This window comes from Antechinus flavipes, chromosome 4, assembly GCF_016432865.1.
Source record: "Antechinus flavipes isolate AdamAnt ecotype Samford, QLD, Australia chromosome 4, AdamAnt_v2, whole genome shotgun sequence".
NCBI lineage: Eukaryota > Metazoa > Chordata > Mammalia > Dasyuromorphia > Dasyuridae > Antechinus > Antechinus flavipes.
In genome coordinates this window covers 297239810-297264774 of record NC_067401.1, presented here as the reverse complement: position 1 = coordinate 297264774, position 24965 = coordinate 297239810, and the positions used below count along the sequence as shown (strand labels likewise).

The 24965-nt window shown below is 34.5% G+C and overlaps 1 protein-coding gene across 1 annotated transcript in view; it reads right to left on the bottom strand.

Moving 5' to 3' along the window:
* DCBLD1 (discoidin, CUB and LCCL domain containing 1) overlaps positions 1-24965 on the bottom strand; it is a 103043-nt gene that overhangs the window by 59570 nt on the left and 18508 nt on the right. The window contains exon 2 of the mRNA XM_051997613.1: positions 14860-15072. Coding sequence (XP_051853573.1) covers positions 14860-15072 — 213 coding nt within the window. The remainder of the gene's footprint in view (positions 1-14859; positions 15073-24965) is intronic.

The window sequence follows — 24965 nt, the reverse complement described above, 5'->3', positions numbered from 1 at the left end:
TCTCAGAAAAAACCTGTAAAGACTTACATCAATTAAAGAAAATTAACTAGTATGTCCCTTGAGACAATGCATGAAGTATAGAAAGAGGAAATAAATCTACAAAGAAAGGTAAGTGAAAACTGTATTGTAGAGATTTTAAAAAGTTAGGCTGAGAGTATATTTTATCCTAGAAGCAATGAAAGCTACAAAGATTTCTTTGTAGAATGACATGGTCAGAACTAGGTTTTAGAAGCATCAATTTGGCATTTGTGGAAAATGGAATGGAGAGGGGAAAAATCAAAAGACTAATGCAGTCAGTGCATTAATACAGGGAAAAGATAAGGGTTTGAATTAAGGGGTAGAAGTGTGAATAGAAAGGAGGCAGATGTGAGAAATGTGTGGAGGTAATATTCATAGAACATGGCAACTGATAGGGCATGGGGAGAGGAAACATTTAAGACTTCAAGGTTGCAAATGTGCATGATTAAAAGAATGGGGATATCTTTAATAGGGATCCCAAACAGAAGGCTAGAGAAAGAGAGGGTCTGGAAGAAAACATGATCTGGAAGAAAACCTGCCTCTTACTAGTTGTGTAACCTAAACAACTCATTAAACCTCCCTGGGACTTAGTTTCCTGAAACATAAAATGAGAGAATTTGATTAGATGGTCTCCATGGTCCCTTCAAGGTCTAAATCTATGAAACAATGATATGAGGTCAAGTAGGGTTAGACAGGTGTTTAGACTTGCATGGAAATTTAACCACCATTGAATATTGTTTCTAAGAAAAAAAATTCTCTCCTTTTAAGCCAACCTTTTTAACAAATAAATTTTTGGTACATAGCCCACTTTAAAGGTAGGGACCACCTATACTATTTATCCATACTACTCTCTTTCCCTCCCCAAACTACAGGAGGCAATTGTTAGATTTAGTCTTAGGATACTCATTAAATTATTATTAAGCAAATCTTTCACTTGCATCAAAAATTTTAGCAGTATTTCCTACTATTCCCATTCCTATTGTCTATTTTGCAAAGTAAAAATCAAGAATTCCTCCATTTCTGAAGCACAGACAGGGATTTAAAATGGAAAAATGTAGATGGGAGGGATAAAAAGTATAGAAAATTCATAGGAAATGCTACTGGCTGTCTTAGTTTCAAAAGTGTGCAAATAATTTAGCAGAATGTGAGTTAATTTGTTAGTAATATAATTAGGATACCAACATAAATTAATTTTCCTTTTATCGTCCACCTTTCCTCCTTGTTCATTTACAATGAAATGTTTTAAACTTTAAAGCATACTTCTTTCTTTATAAATGTCTCAGAATTCTTCTGGTCAAAATGTTTGCCTAAAAGGCAAGGCCATCTGGCTTCAATAGCTGATCAAACAATGATCAAGAAATCTAATGAAAACCTGGAGTGACTTGTTATATTTCTGGACTGTATAAGATATCAGCCACTGACTACTGACAAGAGAAAATAATCTTATTCTCTACCATTCTCTCCTTTCCCTACTGAGGCAAAGGCAGCCCCAATTCTGGGTAGCTTTGAAGTATATCAGAGACCAGAGGTGGAACAAGAGAAGTAACATGTGCAGCCTGAAAGTCTCCATATCTAGAAAAAGTAAGAGTGGTGGAGTCTGGGAAGCAGTAGCAGGTATCAACCAGCCTGACATAGTGTTTAAAGCAGACTATCTCAGACAGAAGAGCAAATATTTTGTCCTTAGGCACTAGAAAGCACCCTAAATAAATGATACTCTGAACCTTAAAGATCTAGGAGGGCCAAACTTTGGGAAGTCTGGGCAAGAAGCCAGGATAATTCCAATTGGGGCCATCAACCCCACCCACAAGTATAAGAGCTTTGCTCTGGCATCATGCCCAAATTCTGCACTGAAAGCTGAAGAGATAAGTAAAAAAACAAACAAAAAACAAACAAAAAACATCCAGAATTCTAATTTCATAATAGCTGAGCAAAGACTCAAAGGAAAACAATATATTTTCTACAAAGACTTATGAACACACATAAGGGACTTCAGAGATCCTCTAGAATAGTCTTGTCACTTTAGGAATTAATAAACAGTTTTAATGGTTGGTGGGGCATATAGGTACTTTTCTTTATACAACTGATATAAGTATCATAAGTAACTATATTCTATAATTGTGTTACATAAGTAAATATAATAAAATAATATAAAATAAGTATCATATAAGTAAAAACAATTTCAAATGCACCAGAGAGTTAAAATTTTTAAATCCTTTTGAAAAGGCACTATTTGCCTGTAGTGTAAATTTAAATTTTCATCATTTCAGTTTCCTTACAGCAAACTATACCAGTACTAGACTAGGGAAGAAGTAATTTGGCTCTATTCAACTCTTAAAATTTTAATTTGAAAAAATGTTTTATAGATTTACCTTTTTTAAAAAAAATCACCATTACTTTTCAAAGACTCTTCCTCATCCACAGCCAAGAAAAACAAATTGACATATCAGTCATGTCTGACAAAGTATGCCTCATTCTGTTCAGAGAGAGAACTACAAAGCCTGAATGTAAATCAACACATGCTATGCTCACTTTTTTTTCTTGTTTTTTTTCCTCTTGTGGTTTTTCCCTTTTGTTCTGATTTTTCTCTCCCAACATGATTCATAAAGAAATGTGTATTTTAAAAAGTAATATACATATATCTATACACAAACATATATATACATATATATGTACATACACACACACACAGAAAAAAGAAAACAATAAAGGCGGGAGAGCTATGCCTTATTCTGCAATTCACCATTTCGTTGTTGAAGGGCAAGAGGCATATTTCACCACCACCCATCCTCTGAAGTTACAACTGTTCCTCAGTTCTGATGTTTTTCAATGTTGTCTTCCTTGACATTATTATAGTTACTAACAAAACTGTTCTCTTGGTTCTGCTTACTATGGCTTTAGTTCATATAAGTCTTCCCCAGTTTTTAAAATCCATTAGATTAACCATTTTTTACTGCACAATATTACAATAAGATTATCTTCTTATACTATAGTTTGTCTAACCATTCCCCAGTCAACAGGAACCTACTCTCTTTTAAATTCTTTATTATTACAGAAAAGTTTGTTCTAAGTATTTTTTTACTCATAGGACCATTTCCTCTATCTTTGATTAGTATTAACTTTTATGTTATAATTATATTGGTCTCATAAGGATAAAAGGTACATTTTAGATGTCATAAAGAGAAATCAGGGTACCTGGGTTAGTTCCAGTCGTGTTGGCAACACACAGTACAGAGATTTTAGGACAAAATCCTTCTTTTTTTAACCTCTTCACTTGCTAAATGGGTTTATTCACAATGTAGCTCAAAATAATAGCAACATTTTGGTGGGGGTGATTGTAATTAATGGCTTCAAAAACATTTGGATTATCTTCTGAGGAAGGTTTTGGTAAATCTTTAGGACACAGATGTTTCTGATGGCTCAGGTTTGAAATGGTCTATCATAAGTCACAAAATTTAAATCTGACTTCACAAAATAAATACCTTTGGCACTGGAAGTATTCTAGAATTTCCTGTCTTTCAAAATATATTCATGTATAAAAGTAATATTAAAAAAATCCCCCTTGCCTTCCCTTAATTTGAGCTCTTCACATTTTCAAGAGATGGAGTGAGGTGGGTTGCAAAGCCACATTTCTTATTCCTTTGAATTGAAAAAGCTTCATGAAGGAAGTAGTTTGATAAATATATTTTTTCAACTAGTAAAAATATTTGGAGGAAAGAGATCAAAGAATAAGAAAAAGGATTTGTAAATACAAAAATATTTATAGTAGCTCCCCTTCAGCTGGGCAATGACTAAACAAATTGTAATATATGATTGTGATGGAATACCGTTGTGCCATAAGAAATAACAAAAAAGATGTTTTCAGAAAACCCTGGGATGACTTACATGAACTGACGCAAAGTGAAATAAGTAGAACCAGGAGAACATTGTACACAATAATGGCAATACTGTATGATAATGAATTTTGAATGTCTTAGCTATTCTCAGCAACACAATGATCCAAGATAATTCTGAAAGACTTAGGATAAAATACGCTATATACCTCCAGAGAAAGAACTGATGGAAACTAGATGCAATATGAACTATACTTTTTACTTTTTTGAAAAGGGAGTGGTCTGCATTTTACATGATTAATATGGAAATATTTTGCAAGAATGAACACATATAATCTATAATAAATTGCTTACTCTCTCAGTGTGAGAGGGGAAGAATAATTTGGAACTCAAAATTTTTAAAAATGTTAAAAATTTTTGTTTACATTTAATTGAGAAAAAAACAAGTATTTAGTGGGTTTGAATCAAAAAATATTTTAGGCAGCATCTGAGAAGTTATAATACAAAACCATTTAAATATATAATGAATACAATGCTATCTATATTTACCACACATATAAAGACAATATGGTTTCACATCTAGGATGTCTCTATTAAATGTAAGCTTCTTAGGGGAAGGAGCTATTGTTCTTTTTGCTTATATCTACACAACAATGCTTATCAGAATGACTATTCCATAAAAGACATTTAATAAATGCTTATTGACTATCAGATTGACCTGATGATGGAATCGAATCTCTGAGTTGATTCTAATCTAAACCTTGTGCTCCCAGTACATCAGCAATTAACAAATCAAAAAGCATTTATTAGGCTTTGATTTGTGTGCTATGTCCTGAACAAATGAACAAACAAAAACCTATTTTCACCAAGCTTACAATAGAAAAAAACAGCAGACCAAAGTGAATGAAGAATAAAGATAGGAGAAGGGGTACAGAAAGAGAAGATAGATTAGGGAGTTCCAGATGGCTTGAGGGAGAACCAGAAAACTGAGGGTGACCTAATGGAGTGCTAATGGAAAAGATTATGAAGATCAGTGAAGGGTTTTAAGGAGAGAGTGATGGATATGGAGTGTCAAGCAAAAAATAGATAATTTAGCTAACAGCACTTTGGCTAACTGCAAAGGAAGAAAAATGAGAGCAACCTGAGGCAGAGAAGAGAAAATGAGTGAAAATAAGGGTCAATTATGTTAAAGAAATTAGAAAGTAAAACCTAAAGAGAATATTCTAGAAAGGCAGAGGCTGATGATAATTGGTTACTGTAAGGAGGGTGAGGTAAAAATTGAGTGTAGAAAGGGTGAAATTTGCTCAGATGGGTAAATGTATAGCTCATTAGAAAACCGATATTTTGGCAAGCATATGTCTCTATGCATATGGGCCATATGTCTTCAGTGTCTTCTTTTCAGCATTCTAAAATTATTACTCTGTTCCCGAAAATACGTATTATAGAGCAACAAAGTTAAATCCTTATGTGCTACCTCATCTATGTCAACAAGGATTATAGGGAACTACAGGTGGTACTGTCCTATAGCAAACCTGTGTCATTTTCCTAATTTCCCAGATATTTGTAGTTTAAGTGCTTATAACTCATTCTTTGTTTGAAACAGCAAGAAGAAGAAATGACAGGCAATTTCTTTCTAAAGGTGGACTATTATTGAGTTCTGTTCACTTGTTATCTCATTGGCTTCACAGGTACATTGCAATTTTTAAACAAATGACTCAGATATAATTTTAAACTTCTTTAAAATTGTTGTATGAGTCACATGTATTAGCTCTTTAAATGAAAGTCAGAAGTCAAAACAGCAAAATAATGAACTACTACCTTTATATTCTTCCAGTAAGTAGATGTATCGTTTATCAATGTCATGAATCTCATTTTAAGTATTTTATAACATCAATGTAAAAACATAGGAATGTACACAAAGCGAATTGAGCTGGGAATTAATAATGATCAAATCACTATTATGGAAGTGGATTTCAAGATGAAATATGCATTCTTGATTTTACTCTTCAAAATTCTAGTGAATTTGGTCAAAGTTACCTAAGAACTTTGGATGGCTAAATCAAATTTCTTATTCTTTCACTATTAGTCTATATATAATGTTTGCCATCCATAGTACCCTTCATGTATATAATTTGGAAAAAAAAAGCTCAAAGCAAAATTAGATAAAATCATTTATAATGAATGAGCCTGACTCATCTGCTTAAAATTCTACTGCCCTATATCTATTTCATCTTGATCTCTTAAAAAAAAAAAATCACCCACAGAATGAGTTCCATACTTTCAAATCCTTTGAAAGCTAATTTTAGATGATTTTTTAAAATTGGCTTACTCTACTTCAGCATTTCCTTAGAAAGGAATCCAATATATAACTGATAAATTCAAATGTGAGAAGTTTCTTCATTGTCCTTTTGAATAAAATTATTCCGTTACATTTGAAGCATATTGGTTTTTTACTGCCAGTTGCAAAAATTATCACATCTAAAAATTATAATATAATTATAGCTATACCTGAGAAAGGTAATAGGATTATTAATGCAATTAGAATATTTTTCTGCATATATAATGCTCAAATCCAATATGTTATTTAACTTGATAATAAATAAGAATAAAGATCACTGTCTTCATTTGGTTATATTTTAACTTTTCTCAAAAGCAGTGAAATATTCTTCCAGATGCCCCATTCTTTTGAGCTGTCTCTTAAATATCCAGGATTCTTTTAGTTGTGGTAAAAAGGAACTGACTACCAAGCCAAAGAAAACTATCTGCATACTTATATCTTTAGGCACTTGACTTGTATAAGAAACAAGCACTTTCTCAAATATTTATTTTCTTGGCAGTATATAAATTGACACGATTTTAAAATCTATAGTTCAATACTGCTTAACTTAAGAAATACCACTATTAGACCTCCACCCCAAGATCCAAAGAGATCAAAGAAAGATGAAAAGGACTCCTATAAATATTTACAGCAGCTCTTTTTGTGAAGGCAAAGAACCAGAATTTACGGAAATGTCTATCAATTGAGGAATGAATGGCTGAACAAATTATGGTATATGAGTAAAATGGAATGATAATATGTTGTTAGAAACGACGAAATAGATGGTTTAAGAGAAACTTGGGAAGACTTATACGACCCAATGAAGAGTGAAGTGAGCAGAACCAAAACAAATATATTTTAACAACACTGTAGAAACAGGTTATCTATCTCTTAATGGAGGCACAAATAGAGAAAATACAGAGTATTTTAAAAGTCTTAATGTGGTTCTAAGTTTCTAAAGCAGCAGGACCAGTGGCAAGATGCCCAGGGTGGACAACTGGAAACTGTGCCCAACATGTTACTGCTGTACATGGTTAAACAAAAAGGCGTGATGGGTGATAATGATCTGCGCCTAACCATCCACAGCAGGATATTTCCAGATCACCCTTCACTGTCAGTCAGCCACCCTGGACATCTTATAACCTGTCCTGCTGCTGTTTTGTTCTTCCACCAGCACTTCCCAACAGCATCATTAGTCCCAGGACTAATAGCTTGGAACTCTGTCCCAGAGCTGAACATAAATGGTCAGTGAGTCAGCGCAAATTCCCCTAACTAACTATATTTGGCTGGTCCCCAGACCATATTTTCACATCTTTCTCCTCTTGCTATCTTGGGACTTTCTGGTATCTGCCTTGCTCCAGCTACATATCCTCCTTCCCCAAGTTTTTCCCATTGCCTCCCCAACAATCTATGTTGAATTTCTTTCTCTGAAAATAGTAATCAAATCCAAAATGATAATACCATTATTTCTGGAAAGGGCATTGATATCCCTATGGTTCCATTCACCATTTCTATGACCCTTTTTTTCCCTAACCCGCCCCCAAGTTTCCTTTTGTGGCCATTAGTCTTTGTTTTCTTCCATTAGATTGTAAGTTCCATGAAAGTAGGTACTCTTATCATATTCTTCCTCCCTCCCTCTGTAATCTAGCTAACTGTTCTTCTCTTTGTTCCTCACTCAGAATACTTAATGTCCTACCTCCATACAGTATATCCACCAAAAGTGAATATCATCTTCTCTTTACCTCTGCCTCTTAGAGCTCTTCTCTTCCTCCCAAATGTAGCTCAGACACCACCTTCTGCAGAAGCTGTTATTGATTCCTTCAACTGCTCATACCATCCTTTCTAAACTACTCTGTAAAAATTTGAATTTACTTTATATTTATGTTGTATATATTTTTATACATACTTGCTATCTATAGAATGTAAACTTACTGAGTATGGATGATTTCATTCCTTTTATTTGTATCTTAGACATTTAATAGTACCTAGCACACAGGGTGCATTTAATAAGAACCTAATATTAATTTTAAAAATAATATGTTGTTATAAAGTAATAAAAAATAAAAGAGCTATACATGTAATCTCACAAAAGATGAGGAAACTGAGGCTAAGAGACTACATAATAAAAGTCATACAGCTAGTAGTTAAGTGTTTGAGGCACAATTTTATCTCAGGTCTTCAGACTTCAAGTCTAGTCCTCTATCTAATGCATTACTAGCTGCTTGATCTGTGTCTCTGTACTCCTAGTGATCAACACATAGTAGGAACTTCAGAAATTATTTTTTCATTCATTCATTCATTCATTCATTCATTCTCATCCTGTGTAACTCTCATCTATTTCCTCCTGCAAATCCTCCTCAGGAAGTTTATCCACTTTATCTATTTACTTATTTAGCCACTATATTTATTCAGATCTTTTGATAATGCATGGATACAAATGGAGACTGTTATCTGTTTTCCATTCTGTACTACATAACTGACTCATCTCTTTTTCTGGTCACACATCTGATGATGCTGTTTACGCTATCTCTCAAATACAATTTATTGGTAATATATTGGAAATACTCTAGCTCATGTTAGTGCTTAGCAAAGTGCTTGATACATAGTTAGCACTTAATAAAAACTTGCTAATTGACATGTCACTTCATAACCCTTTGGGAGATTTATAATTTTAATTCTTTAGAGAATACAGTATAACCTGACTCTTACTCACAGGACTCTATTAGAAGAATGCTGATTTTTTTTTAAAAAAGGAACTTTATTATAAGGAGAAACTTTGTTGTTGTTCAGTTGTTTCGTACTCTTTGGACCTTATTTGGAGTTTTCTTGGCAAAGGTAATGGAGTGGTTTGCCATTTCCTTCTCTGGCTCATTTTATAGATGGGAAATCGGAGACAAACAGGGCTAACTGACTTACTGAGGATCACTCAGCAAGTGTTTGAGGCCAGATTTGAACTCAGGGAGCTGAATCTTCTTAGCTCTAGGCTCAGCACGTTATCCACTGTGTCATTTAGCTACCCAGGGAAAAACTTTGGATCACAGAAAGCACTGAACAATTTCCAAAAAGCAATTTAAATCAGTGTCCTCTTCCTATTTAATTCTGAGCTTGAGTCATTGCCTAAGATATTTGTACTAATGGACCAACTCCATGGTATGTGCATCCATCCACCCACCCAAGTTCTAAAGAAGAGGTTTCACCTATTTGGTATCCCATGTGGATGGTTAGAAAATGCTGTGCAATATTCTGGGACTTGAAACAATAAGCATAATGACATCTACAAACAAGAGTATTTGCACCTATAAGAAATTCTTCAATTTGGCCAGTGAACAGGACTTCCTTTATGACAATAGCAAATTTTGGTAAACATTCAGTTTGATATTAATAAATCAGAGGGTAATTGAATATGGTATTGTTTTGTTGTTAGACTTTTAAAGAGATTTTGACATATGCATAGGAAACATTAGATAAAGGTCTTTAATGGAAAAAATACTGGTCTTGGAGTCTGAGGACATTGGTTCATTTCTCATCTCTTTATATTTATTATGAATGTGACCATTAGCAAATTATTTAGCCTTTCTGGGGCTTAGGCTACTCAGCTGTGAAATGAGGGGGTTAGACTTGCTGGCCTATAAAGTCTTTTCCAATTCTCACTCTATATAATCCATTGATCATCTTGCTCTATGAAATAAAATACTTTTTCACTGTCCACAAACAGTAAGTACAATAGAATCTAATATCCTCTGGTTAAAAATAGTCAACTAGATGGTGAAGTCGATAAAGCACCTGGGCCAGAGTCAGGAAGGTTAATTTTTGTGAGTTCAAATTGGGCTTAAGTTATGTAACCCTAGGCAAGATACTTTACATTGTCTGCCTTGGTTTCCTCATTTTTAAAATGAGCCAGAGGAGGGAAAAGGGAAATCAATCTAGTATTTTTGCCAAGTAAACCTCAAATAGGGTCATGAAAAGACAGAAAGGACTGAACAAGCATGAGAACAATAATTACAAAGATGGGATCCACTATAGAAAAGCATTTGCTAAAGACTGGCTATTCCCTCATCAGAAAGCTTCAGCAAGGATGCTCTCTATATATGCAGAGATTATTCTCCAAGTTTAGATTTTGTAAAGAAAGGAATGAAGACTTATAAACGAATGATACTTCCTTAGTACCCTATTCCGATTTGTTCCAAGTATTTGATATCCTCTCCTCTTACAGCTATTAAATTAAAGATGATACATCTGGTAGTATTGTAAGAAATAGCAAATAATAAAATGGCAATAACCTAGTGTCTGTATTATGCTTCTCTCTGTTCCCAATAATGTGAGAGAGCAAATACAAGTTCTGACTGACTGCTGTGAAACCTGTGTGGGTGGTCAAATTTGTTGATAGTGCATTCTGTTGTTAGGAATGTGAATTACAAAAGTGCCTTTAGTATGTGAGCCAAGAGTTACAAAACAATGCTGACACAGGGGTGAAATTTTTTTTTAAAATTAACTGCAATGATACGTTTTTTTTTAAAGCCTCTTTTCAGTATATTCACAGATGAACTTTTGCAGAGCTTAGTTAATAAAAATGTGATGTATATATACATAAAGAGAAATCAAACTCCTTATGTAATAGCTCTCTTGATTTTTTAAAATGTTAGTGAATTTAAAATATCAACATTTTATCAAGTAAGGATTTGAGTACCAACTAATAAAAACCAAATTGAATACAGCAATATTTCGAATTAACAACAAAAAAAGACATGTTATAACACTTCTCTTTGCTGTCACAAATAGTGTTAGCAAAGTAGAAATTCTATGAAACATGGTGATAAGATTCTAGAAGATGAAGTCTTTCTCTACTCCCTCTAGATGAAATATGTTACCTCTGCAGACTCACCGGCTCCCTCAGGACAATACTCTACACAGTGACACACAGCTGTATCCTACTGAAGCCTGGAGAGTTCTGATCCTGTTGCCAGGTGATAGCAAGGCTTAAGGGATAGGGAGAGCACTGTGCCTGAAGCCAGGAAAATCTGGGTTCAAATCTCGTCTGACTAGTTATGTGATCTTGAGCAAATCATTTAACCTATTTGCCTCAGTTTCCTTAATTGTAAAGTGGGGATAATAAGAGAATCTTACCTCCTAGGGTTGTTGTGAGGACAAAATGAAATACTATTTGTAAAGCACTTAGCACAGCATCTGCAGTAAGCATTATATAAAAATGTTATTATATTATAGTTATTATTAATAATAATTATAATTTATAATAATAGTATTAAATAATAAAATTATAATTTATAATAACAATAGTATTAACTAATAAACTTATAATTTATAATAATAATATATGGAGGTAACTAGAGGTATGTAAGCTCCAGGAATGAGAAGCCAGGTCCATGTTCTGATATACCCCAAGAACTATCTACATCTGAGATAATACTACTATTATTTCCCTGGGAATACACTAAATTTGAGAAATCAGTGCTAACAAATCTAGAACTTCTTTCAACACACTCCTCACCCCCAGATTGACTTTGCCAAAAACTCTGACCTCAGAGGACTTGCCAAACAAAATTCTTTACTGCATAACACACACCAACAAGAGATACTTTGCCCCCAAATTTAAATATTGATAAAATTCATCTTTGATACAAAGGTAACTTATACAAAAATGGAAGAGTTCCAAAAAGCTAGACATTTTCTTAAGTAAAGAATGGAAAAAATAAGCTTAAATGATTCTCAATTGAAGCAAAAATATACTTGAGAGAGGTCTGATCATTTTTATTTTCTTCCTTAAGGACAAAGCTTTGAAGCTCTGGAACCTGAGAAAGATTAATAATTAATTTACTAGCTTTTATTGCTATAAGTGAATTATAGTTCTATTACATATTTACTAGAAGCATCTTAGGAAACGAGTGCAAGGGATAATGTTGTAAAAAAATTACCCCGGCATGGATTCTGTCAATATAAAGTAATTATTAAATAAAAATTTAAAAAAAAAAAAAAAAAAGAAGAAGCATCTTAGGCTCCAAGCTTCAGAAATTCAGAAATTTTATGAAGTTCACCATTTATTTTCAAACCTAGCATGTCTGACACATGGTTAATCTGTACCTTTCTCTATTTACACATCCTAAAGTATTTCCCACCATCTTTATCCACATAATTCAAAACTCCCAGAATCACTACTCACCCCAGAAACCTGCCTAACAGTGTGTGACCTGACCATTCTGGTTACTCTCACTCCACCCATCATGCCTTAGGCAATAAGATGGCAGCAAAGGAAGATTATACCTGCCACTTTGTCAGCAAGTGAAAATTAATTAATTACTCATGACTGGAAAAGATAGGAAGGAGGTTTTCCCAAAGGAGACATAATCTGACCCTGAGGCACCCTACCTTATCATTTTCTACTTCCATTTAGGCTCTGACATACAAACGCTTTTCCAGAAGAAGAGCTATTTTCCCCAGCTAATGTTGTTTTTAGAACACTTCTTAGTAAGCTCATAAACATTTGGTGATGAGAAGTACTAAATAGCAAATTGGTCCCAGAAGCCTCAAGCATTCCCAGATTTCTGATTTTTCAACTTAATGCAAATGGGAGATGCAGCCCCCCCAAAAAACACAGCATCATCTTTATAAGTTTCCAACTACTTGAAGCTTTTGCAGGAGTAATTAAGCAGCCTGTCATTAACAGAGATAGAAAGTACACTGGGATAAAAATCTTAAGGGTTTTTTTTTTTCCATGGTGTCTGTCTGGGAAAGTTTCAGTAACTGAATATGCTCATCACTGGTCTGGACCTGCAGAGTGTGGGAGAACTCAACAGGACAGAAATCAACATTCTGGGCCAAGAACAAAAGGAAGGCCAGTCAAATTTTGTTAGTAAACATGTAGTCTCCATGCTTGAAAATAACGCTTCCACATAATAAGCTTCTACATAATAGCCAATGACTTTCATAGAGCTAAGTGAAATATATGCCATGAAATGACAATTCTGTAAATGTAATATAAAAAAAATAATTTTACATTGATTATGTAAATGTAAAAAGGATTTTCTTAAATCTTTATATTTAAATTTAGCAAACATTTGTTAAATTTCTATTATACCCAGGATTCTTAGGAACCTATAGGTTGGAGGTTCGGGGTAGGCTGGCATTTCAAATTCAATCTAGTATTTCTCACCAATTTCTCAAAAACCCTTTATTAGCAGCTACAAACCTAGCACTGGTGACACAAAGACAAGAAGAAAACAACAGGATTCTTGAGGGCCTTCCCTTCAAGGACTTTTCTTATACTTGAAGGGAAATAGGAAGCATATAGAATAATAAATACAAAATATTTACAGAGATGCTTCTGGGGAAGGACATAAGTCTAATATGCATGAGTGGTTTGCTATCAATAGAACAAGTGTTCCAGAGGGTATAATTAAAAGGGAAAAGGTAGAGTGGAGTAGGAACACAGGAGGAATGGAGTTAACAAGGATGGATATGAGGAATCAGGTGGTGGCTACTGAAAGGAACTTCACTCTAAGCAAACTGCAAGTTAGAATCACAGGGCTTCTAAATAGAACCAGAGGGTCGATTGTCTCTCTTCACAAAAAAGTGAGAGAAGAGAAGAAAGGTAAATACATTTAATTATTTGGGTAATGGTCAAGGCTAAGGTCTGTAGACTCCTGGGGCTTGGTTGATTATAGAGAGATAAGGCTGATTTCATTAGTTTAACATTCAAGAGTCATAGGTTACATAATGTCTAGTTTTTTAGGCACTATTCTCAGAGCTTGTCCATGAAGATAAAGGAAATAGGGCAAATGTGGGGCTTATAAAAAATGCAAATTTGGTAAGTTTCTATATTTGTAGATATGCTACTGGGAAAAATGTAAGCTCCTCACAGGCAGGCTTAATTTTGTTTTTTGTCTTTGTGAGGGAAAAACAGGAAACACAATCACTTCACCACATCTTTACCTGTAACAACACAGAAATCCCACAATCTCCTGATGGTTCAATAATAGAAAGTAAGGATAAATATAATATAATAAACTATATAAAGTAGATAATCTCATCCACAGTTGTAATAAATATATGTATTGTCCTTGGATAAGAGATAAGAAGAGTCTTGTCTAGTTATCCCAATCCTATAGTTTCTCTAAAAGGCCTTCTTTCACAATTGTGAGAGTATTTGGTCACCTCCTTTTGCCTCCTGCCCTTGAACAGGGAATGTGTTTTCATTCAGGTAACAAACCCTGCCAGCTGCATGGGAACTACAATCACAGAATACCATTTCTTTCTTGCTAAAATAATTCCCCCTTTTTCTGCCTTCCCCTCTCCTGTGAAAGATGTTCCTTATGTAGCCTAAGTTGCTAGAGAATGCTGCTGTTTGACTCTATACTCTAAATGAGCCTACAGCATTATAAAAACATACACTTTAGGAAGTTGAAGCCATTATCAGCAATTTTCTTGGCATTAATACATTTCTTTGCTTTCAATATCCCCTCCTATATTTGATCCACAGTCATGACCTCTATTAACAGGTATGTTTCTGTAAGAGGTCCCATTACAGCATTGCTCAACATTTCCATGTGTATCCCTAGCAGTAAAATAGTACCCGACATTAAGGAGGTGGGAAGGTGTTGAATTGAATTGAATTAAGCTATTTGTAGTATTCTGTCCCCATATTCTTTCCCCACAATATATCAATCCAGACAATTTACATACCATACTGAGCTGAGGAATTGCCGAAGACTAAGAAGTTGGATTTACACGTCTGAGATTCAATATCCACATCTGCGAGCCTCAAGATCAATTTTTTCCCCTGAGGGACTGTAATAGTCTTTTTACATATGGTATGATTGGGGTAAGTCGCTGGATAATTCTTAGATGCCAATGTGCCACTGTCTTGGTAAGTCACCATGTGCCCACATCCATCACCTGTATGAAAAAAGAAAAGGATTAGAAGAGTGAGGAAGTACAAGTTTCTTGCAGTAAAATTTCTTTTTCATGAACTCCTTGCTAAATATTCGTTTATTTTTATTCTTTTCTTTTCATGTTTTATATTCTTTTATTTTTATTCTGATATTAAAATACCAAATAGAATGAGCATTTATTTTCATAAACTGTAGATTTCCATTATATTCAGTTTGTCTTTATTTTTAAGTACATAAGAAGTTGAATTTGTAGCTTTCAAAGCTGTCCTGCTTGTCTGTGCTTCTTTCTGGCTTTTCTCCTATTCTCTACTTAAAAAAAAAAAATGCTGCAATGACTCTCTCCTTTTTTTTTTAAACTAGTATTCTCTCCAAGTGACATGTGTGACTCCAATTTTAGATATCAGATAATTCTGAAGTAAACCCTTAGCAGATTTTCTTTTCTTCAATTTAATTTCCTGACCAAAAGAGAAAAAAGTGATATGATAGATAGATAGATAGATAGATAGATATGTAGCACTAGCCTCAGAGACCTAACAAGAACAGAAAATTCAAGGTTGGCTTCTGAAACATTCTGACTCTGAGATTCAGGGCAAGTTATTAAATCTATCAGTGTTTCAAGAAATTCTCTAAATCGCAGATCAATCATTCATCTACTTTGGTAGCAAGAACTTATAAGGAGTTCTCTACATAAAATGATAGACAAAAAGTCCTCTTGCTGCAAATAACTTTAATGGCTTTGCATCTGATCATGAAAAACCTCTGATAAATACATTACTTTATTACAAAGATAACTACATGTAAAGGAGTATGTCTTGGTAAAGAGAAGGCACTTCTCCCTATAAAGGGGTGAAGGAGAAGGGGAAAGGGATTGGAGTGAAGAGAGATGAAGAAGGAAAAAGAAGGAAATCTTAGAGAAAAATCTGTTTTTCTTTCCAGACAAATATGAGGCAGAGAAATAAACTGAGAGGACTGTGGGAAGGAGAGTTATGGGAACTCTAAAGAGATTTTAAAATATTTAGAAAAGCTGTTGTGTCAAGTAAGATAATCATTCAATTAAGGAGGTGTCAAGGGCTTGCCTTTGCTACAATAAGATCCTAGTTGAGATTATATAACACAAATTAGTAATGGTCCCAATCAATATGGTTTCCTAATTTTCTTCAGTTTGGTTCAATAGCATGTAAATAGAAATTAAATATACGTTTGGATGTTTGGAGCAATCAAAAGCTACCATTTGGCAGGACAATGATAAGGAGAACAAGGAACTTGAGAAAAGAATTTAGTATGAAATTGAAACAGTTTACCAGTTTAGTAGTGAAGATGGAAAAGGGAGTAGGATAGAGCTAATGTAGAAATGATAGCCTAGAAAAGAACTGAGTGATGGAGGTATTAGAGGTTGAGAAGATAATGAAGAACAAGATTAGGAACTGCAAGGAATGAAATATGGAATGAGAAAAGATGATAATTAGATGAAGGATTCTTAGAGTGGATTTTTTTGTTTGTTTTAAAGAAATATAATGAAAATGAAGAGGGAAATAGTTTTTAAAGATATACAAATTTACCAGAATTACACAAAGACTTTGTAATGAAATAAATCCCAATGGTTAGCTAAACAGTTTGAAATATCAAATAGAGTAGCATTTCTTAAGAGATAACATGGTATAGTAAAGATAGCATGAATATTGTTGTATTAACTATGGGCAAGTCACTAAATCTCCAGGGACCTCATTTTCTTCATTTATTTAAAAAAAAACCAATAAATATATATTCATCTATAATAATTCTAAGATCATCTGCCTTATCACCAGGTTAAAAGAAAAGCATTCTATAAATGTCATCCATGATTATTTTCTTTATATAACTCCTGAACAAATCATCTAATAAGCTCTTATTGAGCAATGTATTCAGCGCTGTGCTAAAAATCCTAAGATGGATGCAAAAGTATAAGACTTTTGCCATCAAGAAGCTTTTATAACCTGATTGATGAGATATAGTATCATTTGTATAAGGAGAAAATAAAAACTCAAACTCCCACTAATTTTTTCCTGAGAAATTGTGAGTAGATCAGAGTGTCCCAAAAGTCTTGTGCAGTCTTAAGGTATTAGACTTTAAATTGGGACTTTGGGGACTCCCTATATAAGTCATAAACTATAAAACTAGGCCACATAGGTATAAAACTGTGTTGTAATCAAATAGGACACATAAAATTTAATCTGACAGCAATTTAATGATGTGTATAATTGCTATTGTGCTACATAGTAATGAGATATAAATGACAAACAGTTCTAGGAAATGATCATATGTCTACGCAGCTAAACCAAACATGAATGGAAGTCATCTGGAGGAAGCGAGGGAAGAGTAAAGTATACAACAGGAAGCTACTCTGACTCTCTTCTCTTTGAAGACTTTAGGATCCCAAGAAACTAGACTTCCCTATTTTACTGGTGAGTTATCGATTATCTACAAGACCTGGAAAGCTGGAACCATACACTCTCCTCCCTTAGTTGAATAGTTTCTACTACAACAATCTCCTTTTCATTCTTCCATGAGATGCTTGAGTCAATTAGATTGACTCTTTACCTTCATCACTTGAACATTCTAACTGTAAACAGGCTTGTTGTGTCTGAACCTAAAACTTAATTGTACAAACTTTTTTTTCTCCAAAACATACCCATATCTCCCCCCAATACATACACACACATCCTGCTAAACACACAATTTCCCCTTCTGTATCCTTAGGTAGTAAAGGAGAAAATCCATCTCTGTCTCACAATTAAAAAGGCTTCTTACACTTCCTCCTCTCCTTATTCTTTGACTACTGCTCCACTCCTTCCCTGTCAGAAAAATTAAGGAAATCTCCCACTGCCAAGTCACTCAGGGTCCTAATAATATTCAATGATACATACTATTTCCAAGGCCAAGGTAAAGGGATAGCCAGTCCAGCCTCCACAAACTGGTCACAGGATTCTAGCACTCACCAATTTAGTCCTCACTCCCAATATTCGGGGCCTCCCAGAATACCCAGTTTATGGGTACTCACTGCCAGAGTCAGGGAGGACCAGCTACCTATGTCTCTCAGAATCCATATTTAAAAAAAAAAAAAAAGCCTTGACCCATCAAGTCCTTTCTTCCCTCTTCATTACTGGGAGAAGGGCTCACAAACAGCCCTTCTTGATCCTTCTGGGCAGCATTGGGGAAAGGAGAGCTTCACATACTGACAGCATAAACCCTCACAATGTAAGGGGCACCCCTGGCCCAAAGCCTGAAATTCCATCAATTACAAATTCTTTTGCATTAGTAAGGAAACACTCGGGGTAGAAGGGGAAGGAATGGGGGAAATGGATCTTTCTTTCTAAGTTATCTACAGTGATTTCATTTGAAGTCTTCTTAGTGACAAAGTACTGAGGACAAATGGAGAAGAGAACACATTTTGAGCTACGTCAGGACAATTCAAGAGAAGGTATTCTTGAGACTGATGTTAGAAGCTTCGAAGACAGAAAGGATAGAGAGCACCAAAGACAAACCACAATTTTCCCTATAGCTAATACCAGCCCTCTATACAAGGAGTCAAACAAACATGTCATAATTTTAGCAGGTCTCTATTGAACCTTTCCCCTAAGCCCTTCCTGAGAGCCAACTCAAAGTTTTAGTTTTCTGATGATGTGTACAGAAACCAGGGGGTTGTTTTCTTGGGAGAGGCTCTAAACTAGCTCTCCACAACAAAAAGAAGACAGTCTGGGATAATTCTATGCTGTAAGCACATTATTGGAAAGCATGTATAAGACTATATAATTAAGTATCGAACTGTGAGCTGTTGACCACAAGCAAAGTTCAGAAGGGAGTAATCACAGCAACCTTCATGGAAGACAGGAGATGAGCTAGCCTTTGAAATAATAATAGCACCTGACATTTATATAATTGTTTTAGATGGGCAGAATTTCGTGATATCTACAGGAAGGGGAAGGTTGTCTAAGTCAAGCAATCAATCAATCAGTATTTATTAAGCATCTACTAGATGTCAGGCTCTAGGCTAGGTTCTAAGTGATTTATATTCAATAGGAGAATACATACATACATACAGACATACATACTTCTATAGATATATTAGACAAAATAATGGGGAGAAGTATTAGCAATTGGAAAGAAGAAATTTTTTAAAATGTCTTATAGGAAGCGTTCTTCAGCTAAGCTCTGAAAGAAACTAGCTCAATGGTAGGCTGAAGAAGTAATAAATTCTAAGCATGAGGGACAGCCAAGTAAAGGCAGGATGCTGGGAGATAGAGCATCCATTTGAAGAAAAGTAACAAAACTAGTTTGGCTGGACCGTGTAGTCATATATAATAAGGTTATTAAGGTAGGTTAGAGCGACATTATAAAAGGCTCTGTTAAACACAGAAGATTGCACTTGATCCTCAAGGTAACTGGAAGTCAGTGGAGTTTATTGCACAGGAGAATGGAATAGGCAGATCAGTGCATCCATTTAGGGATTTTAGTAAGTTGTGTCTAAGCTGAATCGGAGTACCAAGAAACATGTGGGAAGGATACCAATTAGGAAGCTAGGCAAGGGAAGATGAGAGATTGAGCCAGCTAGGATAGTGACCTGAAGTGGAGAGATTACATATGAGATGTAGAAGCAGCAATGACAAAATTTATCAACTTATGGGATATATGGATAAGTGAGAGTGAATTGATCATCAATTGAGGTTGAAAACCTGAGGAAATGGTGGTGTTCTGGACAGAATTAAGGAAGTCCTGGATTTGGCAAGGAATATAATAAATTCTGTTTTAAATATGTTAAGTTTGAGATGCCTAAAAGTTACTTCATTGGAAATATCCAGTAAGCAAGTAGTAATGTAGTAACAGAGCTCAGAAGAAACTTGATTTAAAGATCTGGGTGTCTTCTGAATACAGACATTAATTAAACCCAAAAGAGCAACTGAGTTAACCAAATAAGAAAAGAGTAAGGAAAGAAGGATCCTGACAGAACTTTGGGATCATAAACATACATGCTCTGTGCACATATTTCCTTGAAATATACCCACAGTTTAGATGTAAAGATGATAAGAATAACACATATAAAAAGCAAAATAACTAGAATGATCACTACGTGTTTGTGGGATGGTGAGGGAGAGAAGAGGATGCTTTTTGTTGTAGGAGTGGTTTTAATTCAGATGTCTAATTTCACCTATATAGGGATTCCACCAAGGGGATCTATAACTAGGCTGCAATTTATTGTCTTAGAGTTAGTCACCTGAAAGTTATGAGAGGTTAAATGACTCCCTTTAATCATAAAGCTAGTGCTATCAGAGGCAAAGCTAGCTTTAACCAATTTTAAAACTAGTCCTCTCTTATGGAGCTGTCTATGATAACATAAAAGTACATTGGGGAAAAGAGATTTTTTTTAAAGAAGAAAAGGATCCATATGCAAAAAATATCAACAACTCTTTGTGGAGACAAAAAACAGCCCAACAAATGAAGAATGACTAGAGAAATTTTGAAATTTTATAAATATATTGGAATACTATTGAACCCTGAAAAATTATGAAAGATATGGTCAGAGAAACCTAGAATTGATGCAAAGTAATTTGCAATGATATGATACAAAGTATGAATTGAATTGATTATGAATTGATACAAAGTAAATTGGGCAGACTCAAGAAAATAATTTGTGTAATAAGAACAATATTGTAAAAAAAAAATGATTCTGAGAGAAATAGGAGAGGTAAATTGTGCCACAACTAACCGCAATTACAAGGACTCCTTATAAAACTTTCTAGCCTCTTCCTGGTTGAAAGTGATGGACTCAGGATAAAGAAAGGAAATATATGTTTTTTGGACATGGCCAATGTGAGAATTTGTTTTGCTTGACTATTGATATATGATTTCCCCCCCTTTTTCAATGGGAGGAGAAGAGGGTGAAAAGAAAAGGTAGGAAGGAAAGAAAATATATTTTTGTTGATTATTTTATTTAAATTTTTATTTAAGTACAAAATTGGCCAAGCAGGATGGAGGGTGGTAAATGGAAGATCCTGAAGAACAAGTAGAAGAATCTAGACTTGATTAAAAAAAATTAAAAAGTCACAAATTTAGAATTAAAGGCCCAGAATTGAAATCCTGGTCTCCCTACTTGTCTAGCAACCACTATACCCTTTTTGAGCCTTGGGTTCCTCATGTATAAAATGAAGGGATTGGACTAGATAGATGACTTGTAAGTTTCCTTTTCAGGTCTCAAAGAACCCAGGACAGGTCATTTAAGTACAATAATTCAGTAGTAGTAGTAGTAGTAGCAGCTACACAAAATAACACCAAGTCCAACTCTGAGGCTATCTACAAGAGTTGATAAAAGTAGTAAAAAAGCAAAAATACACACCTGGTCCCTTGCATAGATATTACATCATTCCTGGATTACTGAAATAGCTTATTAATTAGTCTCCTAAATGTAAGACTACCTTCTCCATTCTTCCACACAATAGCCAACGTGATATTCCCAAAGTATAGATCTGACCATATCACCCCCTTGACTAAAAAGTTCTCAATCACTTCTAGGAGCAACCATAAACTCCTCAGTTTGGCTTTTATCTAGCCCTAGACTCTTACTAACTAGCTGGGCAAATCAATTATGTTTGCCTCAACTGTAAAACTGACTGGTGTCCTCAACTGTAAAATGACGATACCATCTATCTTGCTAAGATTTATGAGGATCAAATTAGAAACACTTCTAAAGTACTTAGGAACATAGTACTTAGTACTATACAGATGCTTAATTCTCTTCCCCTTCTTTTTAAAGCCTTTTATAATCTGGACCCAGACTTAATATTCTTCTTTTGCTTCTGACTTTCCAGGACCCCATTTGAGGTTTTCTTGGCAAAGATAATGGAATAGTTTGCCATTTCTTTCTCCAGTCCATTTTACAGATGAGGAACTAAGACAAAGTTAAATGACTTGCTAGTACCTGGGCCAGATTTGAATTCAAGTTGTTTTTCTGACTGCTACTCTATTCACACATGACAGCTCACTTCTCAACTTTTTTGCCTTTATAAAGGTTGAACAGTGCCCCTCCCCACCATTCCACCCCATAAATACACACTCTTTCATTATGCTTGGAATTCACGGTGTTCTTGTCTCTTCCTTCAGAGCTTAGCTCATACACTATGAGACCTTTCCTCCTATCCCCAGCTGCTATAGTGTTCCCTCTCTGTATTTACTTTAGATATGCTTTATATGTGTTTGTTATAGAATATTTAATTTCTGTATTAATAACTAGTATCAATATAATTGATGAATTTAAGGTTAAATTAAGGTTTGAAAAGCCCTTTTAGTTCATTTAATGGTAGGTAATTGTTATATTATCCCCATTTTACAAATGAAAAAAATGAGATTTGGAGAGGATAAGTAAATTACTTAGGATCACACAGCTAGTTTTCAGGATTTGACCTCAGGTTTTCCTAGCACCTAATACAGGACTGTTTCTGCCTAGCCCACAAGCCCACTTGCTGATTACAAAGCTATGTGTTCTATAAGGAGAAAAAAATGGTGAGCCAGGTGAACCATACGTGAAAGTGGTTCTGGAAGTCTGCTGTTTTTACGTGACTTTTTTCTTACATCTATTTTGTCCCTAGGAAATCATGTGTACTGACTGGATTGTGAGCTCCTTGAGGTCTTGGGTGGAGAACATTGAAAAATCTGGGCAGTGAAGAATCTAGGTAATAGGTGCAACCCCTTGATAACAGTTGACTTGCTTGTCAGAGATTGCAGGGCTCCCAATAATTAGTTTGTCAGCTTTATACAATAAGAATTGCAATAGGGACCTTCTGGAATAGATGAGATTAGTTGGAAGGCTGATGGAAGAGTGAAAGCCTGGAGCCTAATGGAAAAGAGAAAGGCAAGAAAATGCATTTTAAGGAAAATCTCAACAAGAAAAAACTGAATTTGAAAGTCAAGAATAAAAGTAACTGCTAGATATGGAAGAAATAGACAAAGAGATGTCTATTCTTAAGCCTGAATGAGAAAATGAACAATACAATAAGACAGTAACAAAAATAGGGAAGTTTGGAGAAAGAGCTGATTGGGGGAGAGGGGCCAGATAAGTGACATTTAACCTTTATCTCCAGTTCACATGCTATAAAGTAGCTAAGAGTAACTAAATAACTACTACTATTTTTCACTTTATATAATGCTTTCTAAAATATAACATTTTCACATAATATTCTCATCTGATCCTCACAACCATCTGGTAAGGTCACAAAAACATTTTTATTCCTATTTTATACATAAGGAAATCAATTAAGCATTCTTTTCATTATGCAATGATGTTTCTTCTAAAAAATATTAGTGATTTATTTGGTTTTTTAATATTCATTATCATTTCTCAAACCCACCCCAGTTGAATCTTTTCTTATGACAAAAAAAGTCAAGCAAAACACAACTCACAAAGATTTTAGGTCTGCAACATTCCATGTTAGGGATCTTCTACTTTTCTATTGAGAGGTGTTTTTGATCATGGGTCCATGCAACTGATCTAAATGTTGACATTTGTGTAATTATTATGCATATTTTCCGGTAAGTTCAGATATCCTCATGCTGCATCAGTTCAAATTTTCCCATATTTCTTTGAATGCCTCATATTTTTGTTGCCTTTGATACAATAGCACTCAATTATATTCATATGCTACAATTTGTCAGTCATTGCTCAATCCAGGGGAACCAGGTTTTTGTCACCAAAATTTATTTATCTCTTTTTACAGATAAAAAACTGAGGCTTTTTCAGAACTACAAAAACAAAAGCATACGTAAGTATTTTAAACTTGACTATCAGGAAATTCATGTGAGTGTGTCATCAAAAGCTTCCTCTACAACTTCCTCACCAAGTCCCTCCAGTTCTTGAACCAAGATCAAATCAACTCTACCAATGTTCCAGAATAAGGTGTGTCAATCTATTTCTCATTAGCCTTCTGAGATTTCCCTCCCTATAAATGCCCTTCCCAGACGCTACTTCACTAAGTATGTAGTGTCATCCACTAGACTGTAAACTTGGAAAGACTAAAATAGATTTTGTTTGTGTTTTTTTTTTTTCCTTTCATGTAGAATTACAAATTATCATGCTTGGAACAAAATAAGCAATAAGTGTTTCTTTTTTCACTTTATTCATCCTTCCTTGTGTTTAAATGTATTTATAGGAAATATTTTCACCCTTGCCCTTTAACAAATCCTTCCACATAATTTCATAACATTTATCTCTCTATTATAAAAGGCAAGTTGTTCTAAGTTTAAGTTTTTTCAGGTCTCCCTAGAAAGGGGAGCATGAAGAGAACAATATTACACTGTTTTCAATGAGAATTGCTCCCTTTTCCAGCAATAGAGATAAAAAATAGGAGTGGAGAATAAAGAAGGAAAGGAAGGTGCTATACATGTTTTTCTCAATGAATTGCTCAGGCAGCCAAAGATTACAATATTTTCTATTTCTTCCAACTCTATAACTGAGTGTCTTCCCCACTCCAGAATACATGGGCTGGGCTGCCCAGAAAATGAAGTATTTCTAAGTTAAATCCCATTCTCTATTACTCTTCTCTTTTGGTTTCCAAGAAAGTCATAATTTCATATTGGTTTAATCTCAATGGACCAATTATTTTCCTCTTTATTTCCTTAAAATGATCTAGAAAGAGTTCAATTTATAAGATTTTGCTTAGAAAATGTCAAAATCCTTACTAGAATTTTGAAAATACCCCAATATATCTTGCACCTGAAAAGCATTTTTTCCATAGTGAACCCTAAAAAATAGACTAAAAAGTAGTCAAAGCATTACAGCACATCTATCATTAAATATTGCCAAAAGAATCTAAATTTGAATCCCTGCTGGGCAATTTAACACCTGGGTGATTCTGGGCAAATTACCACAATTCC